The sequence below is a fragment of the Periplaneta americana genome, chromosome 6, assembly GCF_040183065.1.
Source record: "Periplaneta americana isolate PAMFEO1 chromosome 6, P.americana_PAMFEO1_priV1, whole genome shotgun sequence".
Taxonomy (NCBI): domain Eukaryota; kingdom Metazoa; phylum Arthropoda; class Insecta; order Blattodea; family Blattidae; genus Periplaneta; species Periplaneta americana.
The window spans coordinates 126,472,514-126,495,581 of NC_091122.1; the positions used below are offsets into that span (position 1 = coordinate 126,472,514).

The 23,068-nt window shown below is 33.7% G+C and overlaps 1 protein-coding gene across 10 annotated transcripts in view; it reads left to right on the forward strand.

Annotated features, from left to right (window-relative positions):
• The window catches only part of Myo10A (Myosin 10A), a 696,078-nt gene that overhangs the window by 502,022 nt on the left and 170,988 nt on the right, over positions 1-23,068 (forward strand). For all 10 annotated transcript variants that reach the window (XM_069828898.1, XM_069828899.1, XM_069828900.1 and 7 more), the window contains 8 exons: positions 1,240-1,352; positions 2,555-2,895; positions 5,913-6,181; positions 10,949-11,121; positions 13,714-13,845; positions 16,240-16,368; positions 20,550-20,674; positions 21,988-22,132. In XM_069828898.1, the coding sequence (XP_069684999.1) occupies positions 1,240-1,352; positions 2,555-2,895; positions 5,913-6,181; positions 10,949-11,121; positions 13,714-13,845; positions 16,240-16,368; positions 20,550-20,674; positions 21,988-22,132 (1,427 nt within the window). The remainder of the gene's footprint in view (positions 1-1,239; positions 1,353-2,554; positions 2,896-5,912; positions 6,182-10,948; positions 11,122-13,713; positions 13,846-16,239; positions 16,369-20,549; positions 20,675-21,987; positions 22,133-23,068) is intronic.

Here is a 23,068-nt window from a genome sequence, read left to right on the forward strand (position 1 = left end):
CTGCTTTGGATTTCTCTCATAAAGGAGGCTAAGATGGGGTTCATGGCATATAGAAAAACTGTATTAATTATCCTCAGTGGTAGTTTCATTTTCATTTCATTTATTGTATTCCATAGATCTTACATTAGCAACGAAGGTTTAAGATATGAAGCAAGTAAAAAATTTACAAGATTACAATTACAATTTTTACAATTTTTTTGCAATCTCAATTTCAATTTTTTTACAATTTTTTGGAGAGATGTAGTGAGATGAGGTGAGGCCGAGAATTCGCTAACAGATTACCTGGCATTTGCCTTATGGTTGGGGAAAACCTCGGAAAAAACGCAACCAGGTAATCAGACCAAACTGGGGTGAAGTGAAGTGAGGCCGAGGACTCGCCATAGACCACCCAACATCAGTCCCATGGCTGGGGAAAACCTCGGAAGAAACCAATCAATCAGATCAAACGGGGATCCAACCCAAGCCCAAGCGCAGCTCCGGATCAGCAGGCCAGCAAGTCTGCCGACTGAGCTACATCGATGGCTCTACTAAAAATATACAGCACTTAGCCAATCAGATTATTAAATTTACAAACCCAAACGATTATTCATCAGTTGAGCTATAAAATATAATACATAGGAAGTAAGTTAATACAATTTAAAGGCATAAGCAATTCCATCAGTTGAGATAAACAGAAATTCATAATACATATCATGCAAATTACTTCAAATTATAAGCATAATCACTTCATCAGTCGATCTATACAGATTACTATTCAATTTAAAGCATAAACAATTCATCAGCCAAACTATACGAACATATACAATACAAAGTAAACAGATTAATTCAATTTACAAGCATATTTTCGTTAAGCTATACAAAATTTACAATTCATATCAAGTAGAATTAATTCAATTTATAATCATAAACAATTCATCAGTAATACAGACTATTTTCACATCAGTGCTAGGACATGATTTTTTAAAATATTATTCAGTATAAGAAACCACTACAGTCTGTTTCATTTGCGCTAACTAAATTTGAGCTTGAAATGTGTGGTGAAATTTGAGGACTGATTATACAAGGACAAAGTTCTGTGAAATGGGATCCCAGGTTTATGTCCATTTTTAAGGAAGCCATGTTAATCCATTCCCTTCGTCTGCGTTTGAAACCACAAACCTCGAATCTAATTGTAAACTATTCAACTTTTGAGGATGACTAAAGTATAGATTAAATTAAGTGACTTGCCTAATGTTGCAGCTGGACGTTGGGATTCCGTAGATTCAGTAGAAGCTGTAACATCGACACCATTAAGAGCCGTGAACAAGGAGGAGCGTTCTGATGTGCAACAGACGAACATAGTTCGAAGCCAGGTGAGTTATCTTAGCAAGTTTCATATCTGAGTTTTGCCCCATATAAGGACTGTAAAGTACTGTTCTTTTATATTAGCCTAAATTTCGCATTTTTAGAAATGATTGTCACACTTTTAATAATTCATTCAAATAATTTCGATTAATTTATGGTCAAATTTTATGTGTTTAGTTAGTCAACATTATTAAGTTTTCAAGGAAATAGGCTACTGTTGACATGTTCCAGCCTTAGTATTCATCTATGAATTTCTTCATTGGTCAGCGCCTTTCAGAATTTTCATGTCAGTGCTAGGATCATTATTAATTTTCTGGAAATTTCAGTTCTGTTTGGACATTTCCTTTGAAAATAATCTTTGTTAACAACAAAATAGTCATATACAATATCTTAAATATCGATGTAAAAAAATGGTAATTTTTATAGGACTATCTGCGAAAATAATTTAGACATTTTCGGTAATATCTGTGATTTAATTCACGTGAAAAATATGCATAGTGAAATATAATTTTTACTTTATTAACAAGAGCTTATTTCAAGAGGAGGAGCTCGCGAGAGGAACAGTTTGGCTGTGGCACATTCGCAGACCTCTCATGCAGTGCCAGCGTGATTCTTACCTGGATTTATTTTCGCGTGTTCATTCCAGATAAAATCAAGATCAAATCAAAAAGTTTTCTTTGTGATCTGGTTACACATCTTGCATATACAAAGGTTAGATTTTATTAGTTTAGGTTTTTATTAATCAAGTCCGCTCATGCGCAGACAGTCAAGATGATCCCGATGTGAACCGCATGTATTTAAAGTCCTTACGCTAAAATTGCACAAAATGGTGATTTACTTAAAATCTGTTTTAAAGATTTTCTTCATGAATAATTTTTACATAAAAATAGTGTAAAATGGAACAATGTAGATCCTTTGTCTCCAAGAAGTGTTTGGTAGAGACTAACAACTTTGTATAATTCATGCCAGATCATAAAGAATTTCTTCAGAAAGAATTTTTTAAGTTAAAAATATCTGTATGTATAGAGAAAATGACTTGATCGTCAATTTTAGCCATTGGAAAATAAATATCTGTATGTATTACTTCTATACATTAACATAATTATTTCATCTTTCATTTGTATACTCCTCTACATATGAAGATGAAGAAAGTATTAATAACGTAAGTGCTGTATATTTTTCAACTCTTATTGTGTTCATTTTGCATCAGGTGGAACGCATGGAGAAGACTACACCACGGTTTGAAGAGAAGCCTTCAGTAATTAGCAGCAATGGTGCTTGGGACAAGACGGGTATATCCAGCAGCGGCTGGGACAAGGTCGGGATGTCTGGGAGCCCTTGGGACAAGCCTGGCATTTCTGGTAGTGCATGGGATAAGTCGGGTATAATTGGAAGTGGCTGGGACAAAGCCAGTGGCTGGGGGGAGAAGAACACAAGCAACAACAACAGCAGCAACTGGAGACCAGCTCCGCCTCCACCTCCTGTCACTCCCCACTTCATAGATACAGCACCACCAGCTGCATCCAGGGCCAGCAGCTTCTACTCACAAGGGTGAGTTCTGTTGCGTGTGACTCACATAAGGTCCTGGTATTATACAGAGTGTCCCAAATTAATGTATACACTCTTTGAAATACTATTTCACAGCAAAAAAAAAAAAGAGATAGAAATACGATTTTTTATTCAGAAGGCAGTGGAAAGTATGGAAACATGTTTATCTGTTTATAAACAAACATGGCGGTGGAATTATCGTTCGATGAACGTAAGTGAATACTGAAATGTTATTGGAAAGTGGAGAATGTTGTTGTGGTTCAACGATGTTGCAGGATTGAATTCGGAACACAAGTACCAACAAGGTTAACTATCACAAGAATCCGAGACAAGTTTGAAGTCGACAGAAGTGCAAGATATGTTGAAAGGGCAGTGTGGAAGAAAGAGAAGTTCCACCAATAATGAGAGTGTTGATGCAGTCATGCAGGCTTTTGCACAATCCCCAAAGAAGTCAAAGAGGCAATGTTCTCGTGAGATTGGTATCAGCAAATGCAGTGTTCGTCGAATTTTGCGAGCTCAAAAATGGAAGCCTTACATTCCGAGACTTGTCCACACACTAAATGAGGACGACCCAGAGATGGATAGGATGAAGAGGAAGTGCTGCGGAGTTCCCACCTCGATCTCCGGATTTAAACCCTCCAGGCTTCTACCTATGGGCAGCTCTAAAGGACACAGTGTACGCCACAAAACCACAAAGGCTGGAGGAACTGAGAGTTCAGATTGAACATTCCTGTAATGATATTCCATTCGCAACAATCTAATTGGTATGTCGCTCTGTTGTATGTCGTTGTTGAGAGTATACTGTGGCAGAAGTGGGCCATTTTGAATATGTACGGGCTTAAGGAATACAAAACCGCAAAAATCGCATTTCTGTCTCATCTCGTTGCTGAGAAATAGTGTTTCAAAATGTGTATACATCAATTTGGGACACTCTGTATATTATATAGCTATTAAAAGTGAATTTTTAGATTTTGAAGGGAATAGAGATTTTGTGGTTTTTGCACAAGTTAGAAGCACACCAGCAAACTTCAGAACTATATATACATATATATGTGTTACACTGCTGTGATACTATACTCAGTTACATTAAAGAGTTTCTACCCAGGACCCTTTGATATGATACCTATATATTTCTGTCAACATATTCGGTCCTGCTAACCCTTCATATTTCTGTATTCGAGTCAGCAGTCCCTTACTTAGACTATTTACAGCTTAAAAACAGATATATCGTGACCTTAATACTTGCCCTTAACTATGTCTTTCATGTCCCTTCACTTTCATTTATTCCTCCTCCTAATTTATCACTCTAATTATCCTCCACGTATCTTATTTTCAGCTACACTTAATAACTATTCATACTAATTTTCTCATTCAACTTTACTCCCACCTTTCTCATAACTAATTAAATAATTCTTTCTTGTAAATAATATAAACACATTTAAATTTATTTAATATAGAAGACCTAACCCTAGTTGATTATTTCCGGAAAAACATAACATATTATTAAATTCCATTGTCTAAACATTTCTAACACATCACATTATTGCTCGTACACTAGAACATTGGTTTCACTTTGTCCTAGAATGAGAGCGTGATAGGTAAAATTTACTATACATCTTGATTACACAACTTTTAACACTATATCACTTTGGAAAACGTATTATATAACTTTCACGTGTTGTTACTTTGTTAACATGTTTCGACCTGCTGTTGGCCATTATCAGAACTGGTTGTTGCTGATCTTGGCGCCTTTTGTTTTGTTTCCTGTTGGGGTGTTAAATTACAACATCGCATACAGAACAAATAATATTCTACAAAAAACATCTCAACACACATACAACACAAACAAATACAACCACACAGGCATATACAAACTCAAATGTAACACCTGCAACAACTTCTACATAGGACAGACAGGCAGATCATTTCATACACGGTACAAAGAACACATCACAGCCATAACAAAATTACAAAACACTTCCACATATGCAGAACACATCACAAATGCTAACCACACATACAGAGACATCAACATAGACATGAAAATTCTAGATATCCAACCAAAAAGCCAGAAACTAAACACACTAGAACAATACGAAATATACAAACACACAAAAACACATCCAAATGAAGTTCTCAACACACAACACAATTTTAGAACACACACACTCTTTGACTCCACATTACACTTCACAAACACACCCCCACAGAAAACAAAACAAAAGACGTCAAGACCAGCAACAACCAGTTCTGATGATGGCCAACAGCAGGCCGAAACATGTTAACAAAGTAACATAAAATTTAACACGTGAAAGTTATATAATATGTTTTCCAAAGTAAATTTACTATCAATTTCTTGCTTATGTCAAAATTTAATTCAGCTTGTTATCTATTTCTATCACGTTATCACCGAGGATAACGAATTCTTCCTTACAGGTGCTTCTGCTTCAGAAATACTCATATAACTCTAGATTCTCTTAAACTAACAAGCCATCAAGATCTTAGCCAACTAAAGTTACTGACTATTTTATGCTGCTTTATGTAAATAAATTGCCAGAAAATTTCAACTAGAGATTTTGATGTTTTCTGAATAAATTAACTAGTAAAAATAATACAATTAATTTGAATTATGTAAAATAAAATATTGTAAACAGAGATAAATATACAGAGATAGACATCATGGAAAACTAATTTATTGTAATAGAGTTACTGGAAGCTTCCAGCTCTGACAAAATTAGAAATTGATTTTGCACATCATGATGCTCTCCCTATACTAGACTTAATAAGAAAGTACAATTTCTCGTGTCATGTTACTTGTTTCTGCTGTATGCACTGATGATGTCAACATCCTGGGAGAACTCTTGTCTTCCACTTAAAATGCATAAATATAACTCTGTAAACTGGTTTTGCTAGTTTTAATTGCTTCACGCCTTTAATCATGAAATCATGAAGAGCAACGGCCGTTACTGTATAATTGCATAAGTGCTTCAGTTAATTGTAGGTGTGTCTTGTTTCGGTAGGCCTAACGCAGCGTTGCCACAGCCAAGGTCACCACCACCGCCGATCCAGCCTGTGAAGACGAACAGAGACTCTGCAGTGTACCAACATAACAACAAGCAGCACGCCAACAACCGAGATATGTACACCAACGCATATAATAATAGTCAGTATCAACATGCTGGTAGAGGCAGAGATATGTTCGAGCAGGGTGGAGGGGTTGCACGGATTGAGAGAGATCGCCGGTCCTCGGTCTCAACACACCTCACCGACAGGATGGAGCGGATTGAGAGTGAGTTCAAGTTTGTACTTTCACTTGTAAGCTACAGATATTTCAGACTGTTCTTAAGTCGTGGTTTCATATCAAATCATTTCAGAATGTTATTAGAGTTTTATAATAACAGGTGTCAACATTTTAATATTGGTATATCTGTACTTTTAATGTAGGAGAAGTGTATGACAAATTAGTTAAAAGTTGGACATTTTCAAGCAAAAATTAAATAATTGATAATATAATTATAAGGAAAGATAGATTAGATAGTTACCGCACAGTTCCCATTATAAATGGTCTTTCAGACCATGATGCTCAACTAATAAGAAGAAACGATAGCATTCCTGCATCAAAACACACGAATAAATTTAGGTTAAGGGTCATAAATGAAGAATCTTTAAAGGACTTCGAAGCTAAACTAAAAAATGAAACATGGGAATCGGTATATGATAATGGTGATATGAATAGTAAATTCAATGTGTTTCATAATACATTCTTAAATATCTTTGAATCCAGTTTTCCTGTAAAGTACAAAAATTCTCAAACATCTAAAAACAATTGAATTACACAAGGCATAAAAATCTCTTGTAAAACTAAGAGGTCTCTCTATATTCAAAGTAGAAATAGTAATGACCCCAAATTAATAGCTCACTTTAAAAAGTACTCTAAAATATTACACAAAGTAATCTTAAAAGCCAAAGAACTTTACTATAACGGAATTATTCTGAATTCGAATAATAAAATCAAAACAACTTGGAACATAATAAAAAAAGAAAGTGGAAAGTGTAGAAGTAAAGAACAAGGTTACACTCTTGTAACAGATAATAGAAAAACATCAGATGCAACAGAAGTTGCGAACATATTCAACAATCATTTTCTCTCAATAACTGATAACCTAAACATCCCACAGAATAATAATAATAATAATAATAATAATAATAATAATAATAATAATAATAATAATAATAATAATAATAATAATAATAATAATAAAATATAATAATAATAATAATAATAATAATAATAATAATGCCATCGATTGTTTGAAAATATCTATTCCTGTAATTTCCCAAATATTCAAATTTTTCCAACAAATTCACGAGAAATAATTACAATTCTAAAGCAATTAAAGTCTAAAAATTCCTCGGGATATGATGAAATTACTAGTAAAATATTAAAAGCCGGTTCACAAATAATAGCCAAGTCCCTGTCTTATTTATGTAATTTTTCAATGTTTAATGGTGTATTTCCAGAGCGACTGAAATATTCAGTTGTTATTCCTTTATTCAAGAAAGGGGACAGAACCTCGCCCGAAAACTACAGGCACATATCCCTTCTACCAGTCTTCTCAAAGGTCTTCGAAAAAGTTATATATAAGAGAGTATATCATCATCTTGATAGATACAACATTCTCAATCCGGAACAATTTGGATTCAGAAAGAATAAATCAACTGAGCAAGTGACGTTAAATTTAACTGATAAAATTCTGGAAGCTATTAATAAAAAATTACAAGTAGGAGGGATATTCTGTGATCTCTCCAAAGCTTTTGATTGTATTAACCATCAAATTCTACTACAAAAATTAGAATACTATGGTATTAAAGGCATAGCATATCAGTGGTTTGAGTCATATCTCCTAAACAGAAAACAAAAAGTGGAAATCAACGCATTTAATAACTCCTTTAAATCTACTTCAACATGGGGAAATGTTCATACAGGAGTCCCACAAGGATCTATATTAGAGCCTCTTCTTTTTCTAATTTTTATAAATGACCTTGGCCCCATAATAAAAGGAATAGGTTATCCTATACTATTTGCAGATGACACAAGTATCATAATTACAGACAAGAACTTTGCCACATTCAAATATAAAACAGAAACAATTCTCCTTAAAATTTATGACTGGTTTACAACCAATAAACTAGCATTAAACATTAATAAAACTAACATAATTCAATTTAAAGGCACTTCAAATTTAATCTCTGAAACATTGGACACAACTATCAACAATATACCTCTACTAGAAACATCAACAACCAAATTTCTTGGTTTGCATATTAATAATACAATAAATTGGAAAAATCATATCAAAGAAATAACCCCCAAACTTAGCTCAGCATGCTTCGCAATTAGGTCGTTACAACAATTTCTAAACAGCAGTATCTTAAAGACAATGTATTTTGCCTATTTTCATTCCATTATGTCCTACGGAATAATATTTTGGGGAAATTCTGTAGATAGTAAAAATATATTCTTATTACAAAAAAGAGCCATTAGAATAATAGTTGGAGCAAAGGCTAGAGAATCATGTAGATTATTTTTAAAAAAATTAGAGATTCTAACCTTAACAAATCAATACATATACTCTACAATAAATTTCCTCTTATGTAATAAAGAAAATTTTCCAACTAACTCAGCCATACATAGTATAAATACCCACAGAAGGAATGATTTTCATACGTCATCATCAAATTTATCATGCTTTCAAATGGGAGTACGTTACATGGCGATAAAAATGTTCAATAGTCTTCCTGAAGACATTAAGAATCATAGCCAAAACCCTGCATTATTTAAGGTAAAACTAGAAAATTACTTAATATCTCACACTTTCTATTCTATAGATGAATTCTTGACATTTCACAGTACTGTGTAAATATTATAATACTATTAAATGGTAAACATATTACATTGTATAAAATATCATTGTTATTAAGGTATTAATTCTGTACATATTTCAATTTGCATTTTATATGTATTGCAGTTTATTGTTAAACGTAAGAATTGGACATGTTCTTTATTCTATGCTATAAAGCAAATGTAAGAATATTATGAAACGAAAAAAAAAAGTTTTTGTATTTAAAGGAGTATTGTACTTGAGAGTAAAAATAGTTCTGAAAGTAAGAATAATAGAGCAGATATTCACTTTCATACAGAAACGTGAATATTGACAATAAAGTTAATTAATGGACTTAAAGACAATAACTAGGCATATTTAAATGGATCTTTTCAAAAGAGTAGGCCTATACATAGACATATTGTACAACAGTGGTTCTCAAAGTGGGGATTGCGATCTCCATGGGGGTCATATAAAGAGCTGAGGAGGGTCCTATACAAAATAAAGGAAGATGCCTTATTAACATACGTGTATTTTTCATTTAGAAACCTAAACATAAGCAATGCTGAACATAAAAATAAAAAAAAATAAATAAAAAAATCTTTAAATAGTCATAAAGTAAAAAGTAATTAATGTGATAAATATGACTTTTGATATAACGTCGTTAAATAACCAATTAAATAAAAATACAAATCCCTGTGAAATCACAACAACTATAATTTTACTCAAAAACCAGTGGAATTTTACTCAAAACCAATGGATACCACCTGAAGTACGATTTTAAGCAACAGCTTTTTGAGTATTTTTCAATCTCAAAACAATCTCTGCAACCTGAATATCACTTCTTATTGTTTCCGATTTCATTTTATCATGAACTGAACCAGGTTCTTCAAATTTCTTAATCAATGCATGTTAAGAAAGCACGTTACAAGGACCTTTTCTCAGTTTGCATTTTTGTCTGAAATTATCTTAATTCAGTAGTGAAATTTCTGCCACAGCCATAATAACATTGCACCAAACAAATTCTTGTTTGAAGATTTAAAACCATGTTCTCAAACTTGGATTATCTTAGTTACTTTATATGAATCTATATTTTGGCTGTTATGGTACTGATGCATGACCCAGAAATTTGGACTAGTTGGTTTCTAATGGCAGACTCTGAAGATTTATTTCATTTGTCTTCTGGCACCTCAATAACGTTCTACTTTGTTGGGATCATTATTTAGCTTGCCGCATTCCTGAAGGTGGTCCTTGTTGATGACTGTGTCCGGTTGGTTGCATATTATACAGTGGCTACTTCAGCAGATTTTTATCTTACGCAGGTTAGCTGCAAGGCAGTCATGGTCGATGTTCAGTCTGAAGATTGTTGTTGATTCTTTTCTGGGTTTGTTTTTGTTGTTATTCCAGGAGTCTTGTATGTTTTTCTATATTTTGTTGTTCGTTATTTGTGAGCTGTCTTTGAGGGGTTGTTCTTTGGTTCTTCTTTTGATTAGGTTCTTTATTGAATATAGATTTGTTGGTATTTTGGTGAATTGAATATTTATTCCTTTTTTAGCCAGTGAATCTGCTGTTTCATTCCCATTATCATTATTATTATTATTATTATTATTATTATTATTATTATTATTATCATCGTCGTCATTATTGTTAATTGTTATTATTGTTGTCATGAAACCAATAAAAAATCAGATTCATCGTTAACAATTACAAGGCTTCATTCATTTTAAATTTTAGAGAGAGGTTAAGAGTAAATAATGTTTAGGCAAAAGATGCAAAAGCATGGTAAATACTGTATTAACATTTAATAAAATTGAATCAAATGCGAACCCGTAACAAATCGCATTGAATGCAATGAGAAATGGGCAGAAAGTGAAATGAAGCTACGGAAAATCACCATTTCAAGCAAACAGATGACATAACAGATGTCATTTGCATTGTTACAATACTTCTGTATGATGGGTCAATACTAGCTCTCTGGACTTATGAGCCAGTTTAGATAGAATTTGGACTGTTCTTTTGACTTTACATATATTCAGCTTTGCATTCACTTGTATCAACTTGATTTCCAAAAAGAGAATTTATTCCAATCCAAGTTAGGTTAGGCATTCACTATATTTAAAGTAATATCTTATTTAGTTTTGCTACATCATGTAATATTTTGAATTTCTTTTCAGTTGAGGAATCTCCAGAGTTTCTGCAACCTGTGGATACAGTACCACCCCTCATCATGGAACGTCGTGACCATGGAAAGAATCTGGAGATGGTGAAGACAAAGATCTTTGGACCGAGCACTGCCGCATACTTCACGTACAACAGAGTTACCTGGAGACTCAACGTTAGAAAAGAGGTGCGTGCAGTAACTGTACATTCCATCTTACAATATAACAAATTCTTGTGATCACAGATGTGTGATCCGCCATATAATGTAATTGTGACTGGACTAGTATCCAATTACATATAAAACCCGCCAATCACACATAAAAGGGTAAATTTATAAGCACACTATTAGTTTAACGAAAATAGTGTTGGTTGTCCATTCTGACGATCTGGGTTAAAAACCTAATGAGACCAAGTAGAATTATTTGTGGTGAACAGAGACAATGTTATGAAGGAATATTCTCGGGGCACTACCATTTCATCTGCCATTTCCCCATTATTTTTTAATTGACTAGTTCGTTCATCATCATCATCATCATCATCATCATCATCATCATCAAGATGCAAAGACGGAAAATTGTGACTTGTCATGCCTACAGAATGATGGTTAAGTCAGGGTGTTAAATTAAGTATCAGTACATATACAGCATCAGGTTTAAAAACATCATGATGCCGACTACTTTTCGTTAGGAATAAAATAAAAGATAACAGGTATTTCATGTTCATTTAGTATTAAGGTTATGTGAAATTCTGTTCTCAAATTAACAATTTTAACTGATCTTTATATACTTATACTGGTAGTTTTGGGTAACATAAAAATGCCTTAAAATGTGAGCAAATATTTTTCTAAATTGAATAATTTCAAGGGAAAAATTGTTCCAGAGACCCACATCGAGTGCACACAAACTCTGTGTGACTTGGAATTGTGATTTTCTGTTAACGTACCTACAGTAACGTATATATTATGCAAGTCTAGTTTTTCAGGTAAAGCTTCCTGTGAAACAGACTTGAATAATTTCAAGGGAAATATTGTTCCAGGGCCAGGTATCGATCCCGGAACAATTTTTCCCTTGAAATTATCAAGTCTGCTTCACAGGAGCTTTACCTGAAAAACTAGACTTGAATTTTTCTAAATTATTTTTATTTGCAATATCGGCTTTTTTTGTCTGATCAGAGTTGAGTTATGTCATTCAAATAAACACAATTTTATTGTTATTCTTAATGCCTCCACACATAGTCAATTATATTTTTCTGAAATTCTGCTTGCCTAACGGAATTGAATTCCATTTCTGAGTCAATGGCTGCATTCATCATTTCATTATCCACACAGTGATAGGTTAGAAGACGAAAAAAATTACTATCTAGTACAGATATATTTTTATGTACCTAATGGACAATATTTTTTTTCTTGGAGCATTCTCATTCAGGGTAAGGGTTATTTTTACATGCCGTCAATCAATGGTATGAAACCCTCCGATTTTCCTTCCTGTAGAAACCAATTCAAAAGATTTTTAATGTTTCAAAACAAATTTCCCTCAATTGTGCTTGAGCCTGCGAGCATGACAGCCATTAGACCAGTGGTATTGACTAGAAATTGGAGAAGAGCCAAAAATGAGAAATATTAATTTGCCGAGAGCCACAATGCATTTTACAGTGCTGAAGCTTAACAAAATATGCGGATTTTTAATTATTGTATTTAGAACATTATTATTGTTATTATTATTATTATTATTATTATTATTATTATTATTATTGTTGTTGTTGTTGTTGTTGTTGTTGTTGTTATTATTATTATTATTATTATTATTATTATTATTATTATTATTATTACTATTATTTAAATATAAAACAACTAACATTTTTAGTATTCTCGAAGATTAAGGGCGGACTCTGCTATTCTTCTGCAAAATCATATCAACACGAACAGATTGATTTGGTGTTCTATTTCATTTGTAAATCTGTAATCTATTTTGAATTTTAAAATTTATCAAATGAAGTGTCACATACAGATAGAAGGCATTCCTTAAAATCTATGTACCTGTAAATGACTTCATTTCTGCTACGTGATATGTTGCTTTTATAGTCAATTCGGTTTTATGCACAGTGGCATACATTATTTTCTGTTCAGATATTGTGGGAATTTTTAACATTTTCAGTTTTTCTATCCTTGATTGGATACTTCTTATCAAAATTTGAATGTTTGCTATACATTAAGATAAACACATTTATAACCCATTATTATATCAACACATAATAAGCACGTGAGTCATGACACTAGCTTTTTTAAAGGAAACAAATAGCCTAAGTGTCATTGTTAAACTCCTTCACTAGCAATATTAATGCAAGGTAACCAAAGTTTTCTCCAGTTGCATATTATTACAGAAATTAAAAAAAAAAATTCTCGGAAAAAGAATAGTAATAGTAATATTTGTTCAAGAGCCACAATAATGTCTTTGAGAGCAGCATGTGGCCCATGGGCCACATAATGAGTACCACTGCATTAGACTATTGAAAATGACTTCACATAAGTACCAAGTTAAATGAAATTACTTTAATGTAATATTTTGAACTTCAGTAATAATAAATACATAAGTAAGCCTAATTTTATAAGCACGTTTCTTACATTGTTGTTGTTCTTGTTTTTATTATTATTATTATTATTATTATTATTATTATTATTATTATTATTATTATTATTATTATTATTACCGTCACTGCCATCAGTGCAGTTATATTTTTCTTTGAAAGTTTTATAACGATATTGGGATTGTTATGTTGATAGGTGTTTTCGCCAGGAGAGATACTAAGTAGTCCTCTAGCACTTCACCTCGTGTTCTGCCAAGTAGTGCAGGACTGTCTTGGACCTACAAACTGCATCAGGATCACAAGAGAGCAGCGTGCCAAGATGAGGAAGGTATGTTGAAGGAATTAATATATCAAACGGGAGATTTCCAGAAAATGACTGACATGCCATTCGTCTGTATACAGCCATTTCTCTTAAACCAATTGATGGACATTGTCATTATTTAGTATACTTACAAGGAAATTCATCCAAGTAAGGTCTCTACATAATATAACAATGTATATTAAACTTATTTACTTACTTAGTTACTTATTTATTTACTTACTTATTTATCCATCCACTCATCCATCCATTCTTCCATTTATTTTTTCATTTAACACTCAGTCACGCCTATTGACTATGCGGACAGTTCACTTAAACAACTTTTTATTTAAAAAAAAAATACCCCCAAACTAAATTCAGCTTGTTTTGCTATTAGGTATATGCAAAAGATAGTAAAAAAAATAATAATAGTAAAAAATATACTTTGCATACTTCCACTCGGTAATGACTTTTGGAATAATATTCTGAGGAAATTCCACAGATAGTAACAGTATATTCCTACTACAAAAAAGAGTAATTAGAATAATAGTAGGTGCCAAATCTAGGGAATCATGTAGGACTATTTTTAAAAAACTACAAATAATGCCCATGGCTTGTCAGTACTATATGTTTTCATTAATAATCTTCCACGTATGTAATCGTGAAAACTTTGTAACCAATTCAACAGTTCATAGCATAAATACGCGTCAAAAAACGACTTTCATACTCCATCAGCAAGTCTATTGTGCTATCAAAAAGGAATGTGTTATATGGCAGTAAAAATTTTTAATAGCCTTCCATCGATATAAAAAATGAAACTCAAAACATAAGATTATTTAGGGCCAAATTAAAGAAGTACCTAATTTCTCACGCCTTCTATTCTGTAGGTGAATTCGTGACATTCAACAACACCTCATGAAATTGATACTAAAACTTTGTGTTGTACTACTGGGTGTTCATTTCAAAATGTGTCATGGCTCGTTGTATGCTGTCATGTGGCTAGCCGATGAGCCTAGAGAATTCAATCTTCCTACACTTCCGCAGCTCAGGCGTATAATCTAAGAGGCAGAGAAGTTGGCTAGCAAGTACGGCGTTCATTCTGAAGAGTACGTGCCGATACGTACGGTAACGCCGGTAGTGGCAGGAATGTGAACTGTTTGGAAATACGTACTGTCGGGATATGGGGAGAGGGTTAAGACGATTACTTACGTATTTGTTGACATTAACTTCGACGGTCAACATGGACACGGAGCATTTGATTTGTGTTGTGGAATGTTACTGTACGCAACCGATGATAACAAATACCCTGCGTACGACTTGCCAGTGCAAAACACAATTCGAAAGAGGTTATGGTAGCACACAGACTGTACAGACCGCCATCTGTTGCTACGACGTTCAAGTTATACCGTACACGTTCTCAAGTTCAGATTGAAGAATGCCTTAAATAATAGGCAACTTCTCTAACATATCTGTGGTGTTCGGGTAAAGGGGTATAAGTCATTTTTTTGTCCAGGTGGAATTTTGTTCCCCAGATGAACACACAAGTTAAATTATACAAGTGGGTGTGCAAAAATCAAGGAATACTAGTAGTTGATGTGTTTTATTTGTGTAGAAAATTATTTGTAATAAGGGTTCCAAGTTTAATTTTCATTTATCTCCGAACTCATTTTTATGACTTATCTCCCTTTACCCAAACAACACAGATATAAGCTGAAACTCGCTTCAAATCGGTGACCAACAACAGTGACGTCATGACACACTTTGAAATGAACATCCAATAGTAGACGATATTGTAAACCTCTTCTGTATATATTTCAACTAGACTGTAACTATAAATTAAGACTTTATAGTTATAGTTTTTTTACTTGTTCCATATTCTAGCTGTGAAACAATGTATGAATACTATGGAATGTTAATAAAAAAATTATTAGAGTTGGAAAAAGACAATGTACTGTAGATTCATATGGACAGCAAAAAAGGTTAAGATCAGTCAATATGCGAATTATTACTAGGCCTACTGTTTCTTTCTTTGCATGGTCAGGCTTGTTGTCTTTTCTTACAACTAGTTCTGTTTCGTGTTTAAACTACAGGTTTTTTTTAATACAAAATAGTATGAGATTAGAAAAGTTGCACAAAATGGCGATGTAGCTAAACTCATTTCAGGTGTTTTTTTACGTAAGAACAACATGCCTCTAATCAAACACTTCTTGGTACAGAAATTTGAGACTTTAGGAGATCTACAATAAGTTACTTTGAAAATTAATCTAAACGTAGTACTTTTCAGTGAATCCTTTCTGAATGCCACATTGAATTAATTATTGTGAAACTATATCTAACAATAGTTTGTGCTAAATCTATACAGCTCCATGTGCATCATGATTTATATGTTATTGATGTACTTTGATTTTTGCATTTGCGTTTCAGATGTTGGATAGTTATGGCGTAACATTGAACAACCTACATTCTGCACACCAGAAAGTCACAATCAAGAAGAACATTGTTGACATGGCAAAGGATTGGCCAGTATACTTCGCTCGTATCTTCCCTGTCTCTGTAAGTTGAACACATTAATAATAATAATAATAATAATAATAATAATAATAATAATAATAATAATAATTACTAATAATAATAATGATAATAATAATAATAATAATTATTATTATTATTATTATTATTATTATTATAATTATAATGACTTTATTTAACCTGGCAGAGTTAAGGCCATATGGCTGTATAATATTACTGTACAGTTAAGTGTTTAGTCTCATTTGACTAGTTGATTTCTTAACTTTCATGTCCTCATGCTTAGAGGTAAAAAGCTGGTTTTCTGATCCGAGGCTGATCACGGACATGGGTTTGAAGCCTGATTGGGCTGATTACCTGGTTGAATTTTTTTCCGAGATTTTCCCAACTGTTAGGTGATAAGGTGAATGTTACTTATTTCATGGAAATTTCTCCACCTAATTTTGCCAAAAATACCATCTTGCTAACACCAATTTTCAAGTCCACCAATGATACGTAACTTCACAGTTGATACAGTGTTGTTAAGTACCCAATTAAAAAAATCGCTGTTAATTTTTTGTGCCTAAATTTAGTTTACCTGTTTACATTGCATTGTTTACACGACGTTTACAAGGTGGAAAAGACTCTTATAATCATTATTAAGGAACGGATTTCTAGTTCTGTAGGTACATATTTTGTTTGCTACGTCCTGAATGTATGTTATTCAGATATCTCCATGTTTTATGTACGCAATTAAAATTCTATAGACCTAAAACGCCTAAATGAACCATGAACACCTATAAATGCCTGAAACCTATATTTGTTCCTAAAAAAACTTTAGTATTTTGGGTATATTTCAAATAAAAATATCGATATTAAAAATGCCAAAGTGCTCAAAAAGTCACAAAAATGCTACTTTAAAAAGAAAATTCTCTTACAGACAAACATTGGTTTGGCAAGTTCGTTCTATATTGGTCTTAGAAGGGGAGGGAAGAAGATTTTACCTAATTTCCTGGAACCAAAGTTTGTTTGCGAAGTCCATATAAAAGGGGTGGTAGGCTGTTCAGGTTAGATGAATGCTTACAAATTAGTTTTTGCGTCAATGCACCCTCGTTATGCGTAATGAAACTAACCAATCAACCATTAGTCTCTTTCACTGATGTAATTTAAGTTATCTTCTAGATTAGATGGGTAAAAGTTGTCGAGTTGATTTATTAGCTTGATAGTTATTGGAAGAGAGAACAATCGCATAATTTCCAGTGCTTAGTTTCGATGCGATTTTTGAATTGTACTATAATAATTAATATGTAACTTGTGTGTAAAATGGAATTTTGTATGAATGGAAAGATTTTCAGCACAAGTCGTAGAGAAAATGCAGAAAATCCACGCCATACAAAGTTGTATACATGATTATTTTATTCATTACTGTACCAAAAAGATACATTTTCTACTATATTAATAAAAAAATTTCGATGTCCATAGAGAACACAATCTCTAGTAGATTACAATAGATTATGGATAGATTTTTAGCATTAATAGTAATAGCATTCTCTTTCTACAGTGACAAGTAAAATTATGTAATAGAGTAGGCTATGATGTGTGCGATAAAGTAACTTTATGGATGGTGTAGTGGCGGCTGGTGGTTTGAAAATATGGTGGTGCACAATGGATATCGAAGAGGAGTTAAACATACTTTACTTTAAAGTTTAAAGCCGTGAATACCTGAGGGCGTATACATATAAAGCTAATTTATATGTAATTAATAAGTAAAATGACTAAATACAAGCATACCTATTTATACAGAAAGTACAAAAATGGAAGGGATCGTGGGCGGAGCTTCTACATTCTCTATATTGCGATTTACTTATTTACTTTCTTACTTACTGGCTTTTAAGGAACCCGAAGGTTCATTGCCGCCCACACATAAGCCCGCCATTGGTCCCTATCCTGAGCAAGATTAATCCAGTCTCTATCATCATATCCCACCTCCCTCAAATCCATTTTAATATCTTCCCATCTACGTCTCGGCCTCCCCAAAGGTCTTTTTCCCTCAGGCCTCCCAACTAGCACTCTATATGCATTTCTGGATTCGCCCATACGTGCTACATGCCCTGCCCATCTCAAACGTCTGGATTTAATGTTCCTAATTATGTCAGGTGAAGAATACAATGCGTGCAGTTCTGTGTTATGTAACTTTCTCCATTCTCCTGTAACTTCATCCCTCTTAGCCCCTAATATTTTTCTAAGCACCTTATTCTCAAACACCCTTAACCTATGTTCCTGTCTTAAAGTGAGAGCTCTATATTGCGATTTACCCTCATGAAAAATATTTGAGCACAGAATCGTTATCAGAATGCTACCAAGTATCAAATGCAACGTTTTCGTTCATAAAATTCAAATGCAGCTTTCGTAGGCTGTCGGGAGATAGCAGCACTTATTGTCAGAACGACAACTCTTAGAACTTTAAAGCAAAATACAAGCTCCTTTATGTATTGTGCCATTTGTGTGCATGTAGATTGAGAAAATAATATGCGAAATATGCGACTGTTCGTTGCATAAGCTGAATAAATACATTTTTCATGCTTATTACTTCGGACAAATATCTAGTTGAAACAGATACTTTCCCAGTGAATTTAGTTTCTTCTACACTGACATTGGTATCCATGTCAGGGAGTGCGACAAACCGTTCTCAATGAGGATAGCAGTAGACCACGCCTCTAACCCCCCTGTCCCTGCACTAGCCGAACATCTCTATAAACTACCTTCCATAGGTTTTCAACATCTCTGCAAACCAAGAGGCTCGGAGGCTCCTGCAGATGTACAAAACAAGATGCCAGCTGCAGATGGTCATGAAAGAAAATTGTAAAATAAAATTATATTTTTAATAGTAAAAAAGCTGGGAGATTAGCAACATTACTGGGGGATGTACAAACCTGCAACCCCCTTGAGAAGCCGCCACTGGGATGGTGTTAAGAAAAAGCCTACTTTTCGTATGCAAAACTATTTAGAAAATCCATACTCTTTGTAATGGTACTAAATACCAGTCATTTTACATAATATAGTAGTTGAATACAAAATTGTATTTTTATTTAGTATTACGCGATCTACAGACAGAACACTTCAAAAGTACAAATAGTACCTCTTACTTACTTACTTACAAATGGCTTTTAAGGAACCCGAAGGTTCATTGCCGCCCTCACATAAGCCTGCCAGCGGTCCCTATCCTGTGCAAGATTAATCCAGTCTCTATCATAATACCCCACCTCCCTCAAATCCATTTTAATATTATCCTCCCATCTACGTCTCGGCCTCCCTAAAGGTCTTTTTCCCTCCGGTCTCCCAACTAACACTCTATATGCGTTTCTGGATTCGCCCATATGTGCTACATGCCCTGCCCATCTCAAACGTCTGGATTTAATGTTCCTAATTATGTCAGGTGAAGAGTACAATGCGTGCAGTTCTGTGTTGTGTAACTTTCTCCATTCTCCTGTAACTTCATCCCGCTTAGCCCCAAATATTTTCCTAAGCATCTTATTCTCAAACACCCTTAACCTATGTTCCTCCCACAAAGTGAGAGTCCAAGTTTCACAACCATACAGAAGAACCAGTAATATAACTGTTTTATAAATTCTAACTTTCAGATTTTTGGACAGCAGACTGGATGATAAGAGCTTCTCAACCGAATAATAACACGCATTTCCCATATGTATTCTGCGTTTAATTTCCTCCCGAGTGTCATTTATATTTGTTACTGTTGCTCCAAGATATTTGAATTTTTCCACCTCTTCGAAGGATAAATCTCCAATTTTTATATTTCCATTTCGTACAATATTCTGGTCACGAGACATAATCATATACTTTGTCTTTTCGGGATTTACTTCCAAACCGATCGCTCTACTTGCTTCAAGTAAAATTTCCGTGTTTTCCCTAATCGTTTGTGTATTTTCTCCTAACATATTCACGTCATCCGCATAGACAAGAAGCTGATGTAACCTGTTCAATTCCAAACCCTGCCTGTTATCCTGAACTTTCCTAATGGCATATTCTAGAGCGAAGTTAAAAAGTAAAGGTGATAGTGCATCTCCCTGCTTTAGCCCGACAAATAGTACCTCTAGAAGAATAATAACAGTTCAAAGAGTTTTTAGTTCTATTTCACTGTGGATTTACAATAGAACGGTTTCCCATACATTTGACTTCTATAATTAGTAAAGTCATGTCTTTTATTTTAGGGTGGACATCAGCATCCTGCAGTCCAGCAGTTAGCAGTTTCTCATTCTGGAGTCCGCTTAGTGCGTAGAGACAAAGGACCTTCAAATTCAGCAGAGGATACGCTTCAAGTGCTGGATACTTTCAGGTGAGTCGTCTTGCAAATCTCTTAATAACTTCAAGAAATTGAATCCTGTTTCCTATGTGTGAAGTAGACAGCCGGGTGACTGAGATACAGAGAGAAATATTCCACTAATGCCTTCTTCCCTGACCTATTGACTTCTCTGTCTCAGATTTCTGTGGAATTTATTAGAGGCATTCGCATCATAATCTGCATTATAATGTATACTTGTGATAGTTACCAGTTAGGTACACTTATTGATGAATTCCATGTTTCTTTTTTGTATTTGAGGATCTGTTCGTTCTTCAACTCTAAATGCACTGTATCTGTTGACTGTTTTGAATCTCAAAATGCATCGTTTATGTTCACTTTAACGCTTAATTAAAACTTTCTATATGTATGTATTTATTTACACTGCAAGTGGGCAAGCAACCGGTGGCAGTGGTACAACAATATAAACAATACACAATAAAATTACAATACAATTATACAGTACACAATACAGTCATATACACAATATAATAAGAATACACAATACAATTATACACAATAATTCAATTAATAATAATACATAAAATAACCTCATTAATAAGTGAACCTAATTTTACATTACAACCTACATATGTATAGGTCCTACATAAGTTTCACATTGGTACGGATAATAGTCTTTCACTTTACTCTCATCTCACTCACTGCACTGGCACTATGACACATTTCGCTGACACTTTAGAACACATTTCACTGACACTATAGAACACATTTCATTGACACTATAAATTATCACTGAAAGAAACTATTCACTACACTCTAAAACCATAACTTCACTGATTCACCACACTTCACTGATACAACAGTTCAAATAAGACATACAATTACACCCTTATTCATACTTATAAACAAAACTACATTTAAACTAAACTTACAATTCAAACCAAGGGAGTAACTCGTCAGGCTAAATAAATACATATCACCTTAAAAAATAAATGTTACCTTAATTTTAATTTACACAACATATATAGTTAAAAACGTTAAAAGTGTTGCAGTTTTAAAAAAGGTAAGTTAATGTACCTTTATGACAGACGGGTTCCATTTCAACACTGATATGGTGTCATCTTCAGTGTCCGAGCTTTTAACGTTTTTAACTGTAGAAAGTTTTAAAGTCAAAATTTATATTTTGTTTCCTGTTTTGTCCGCCAAAGGCTTCCATAGTTTCACAAGATATTGCCCAACACACATCTGCAATCTCAATCAAAACATTGGCACTGATTAACTTTATATCTTCTTTACTAAGTTCTTGACAGTTAGGCTATATTAACGGGGATTTCTCATATTTGTTTCAGTTTTGAAGAAATTTCAGAAACCTGTGTGCCAAAAGGAAGTGCAGTACAACTAGTTCTAACGTCTGGGGTTCGATTCTTGCTGTACACTCATCGGGCTAACCAGATCCATGCCATGATTGACAAGTACTGCCTCGACAACGACAAGGTAGGAACAGCTTTTATTAAAATATTATCTTGTCTAGAAGAAAATTCTGTGCTTTCCATTCCATGTCCATGTATCATCCACACATAATTCGCATAAGCATTCATCCAAATAAGTAATAATGTATTATGTTACTTCCTTAGATGTTTACTAAAGACATTCCTACTCTTAACTTCGTGGTGTTAATTCCATTTCATAAGGATGTACACATGTAAAATGTAATTCAAGCCACTTAATGACAGGATGATGCTGAGATATGATACATACAGCAGTCTCGAGATTGGGGGATTATTAGAGATGAACAAAACTGACTGCTGCTCTCGCTCACTGTGTTCGTCTCGTCTCGTCATTCTCGTGCGCTTCGAGTCTCGCTCATCGTTCTCGAAATAGCATTTGGTCGGCGTGGAAATATTTCGTAACTTTGAATAATATCCATCATTGAAATAAATAACATTATAAATGTTTAAATGAGACAAAAAGACAAAACAGAACAGTATCTTAGTCATCAAATTGTTCTGGTTCTATTATATGATATTATCTATGGTTATATAAATAGAAAAAAAAACAATTCTCAAATAAATTTGCATTTGTAAGAAACATAAAACATAAAGTTAATATGTTTTTACTTGAGATTGCACACTTGATCTCAAACATATGAAAAGAAAATTGCTAGCCTTTTAATAAGGGCCTAGTAATTAAATAAAGACTGGGGAACACTGAAAGGTAGAGATGATGTTTCAAATAGGCTACTTGATTGTTTATATTTATATAACAATTGCCAAAGTAGATAAAAGTTCAGTCAGGTATAAAAAACTGTAGCGATTTAAGGCTGCTTGACTTTGGGACTTATCAATCTCGACATCTTGAAACACTCACAAGCAGTCCTTACGTCAACGACGCAACATATGCAACATTGTTGTGAGGGTTTTCGGCTTTGCG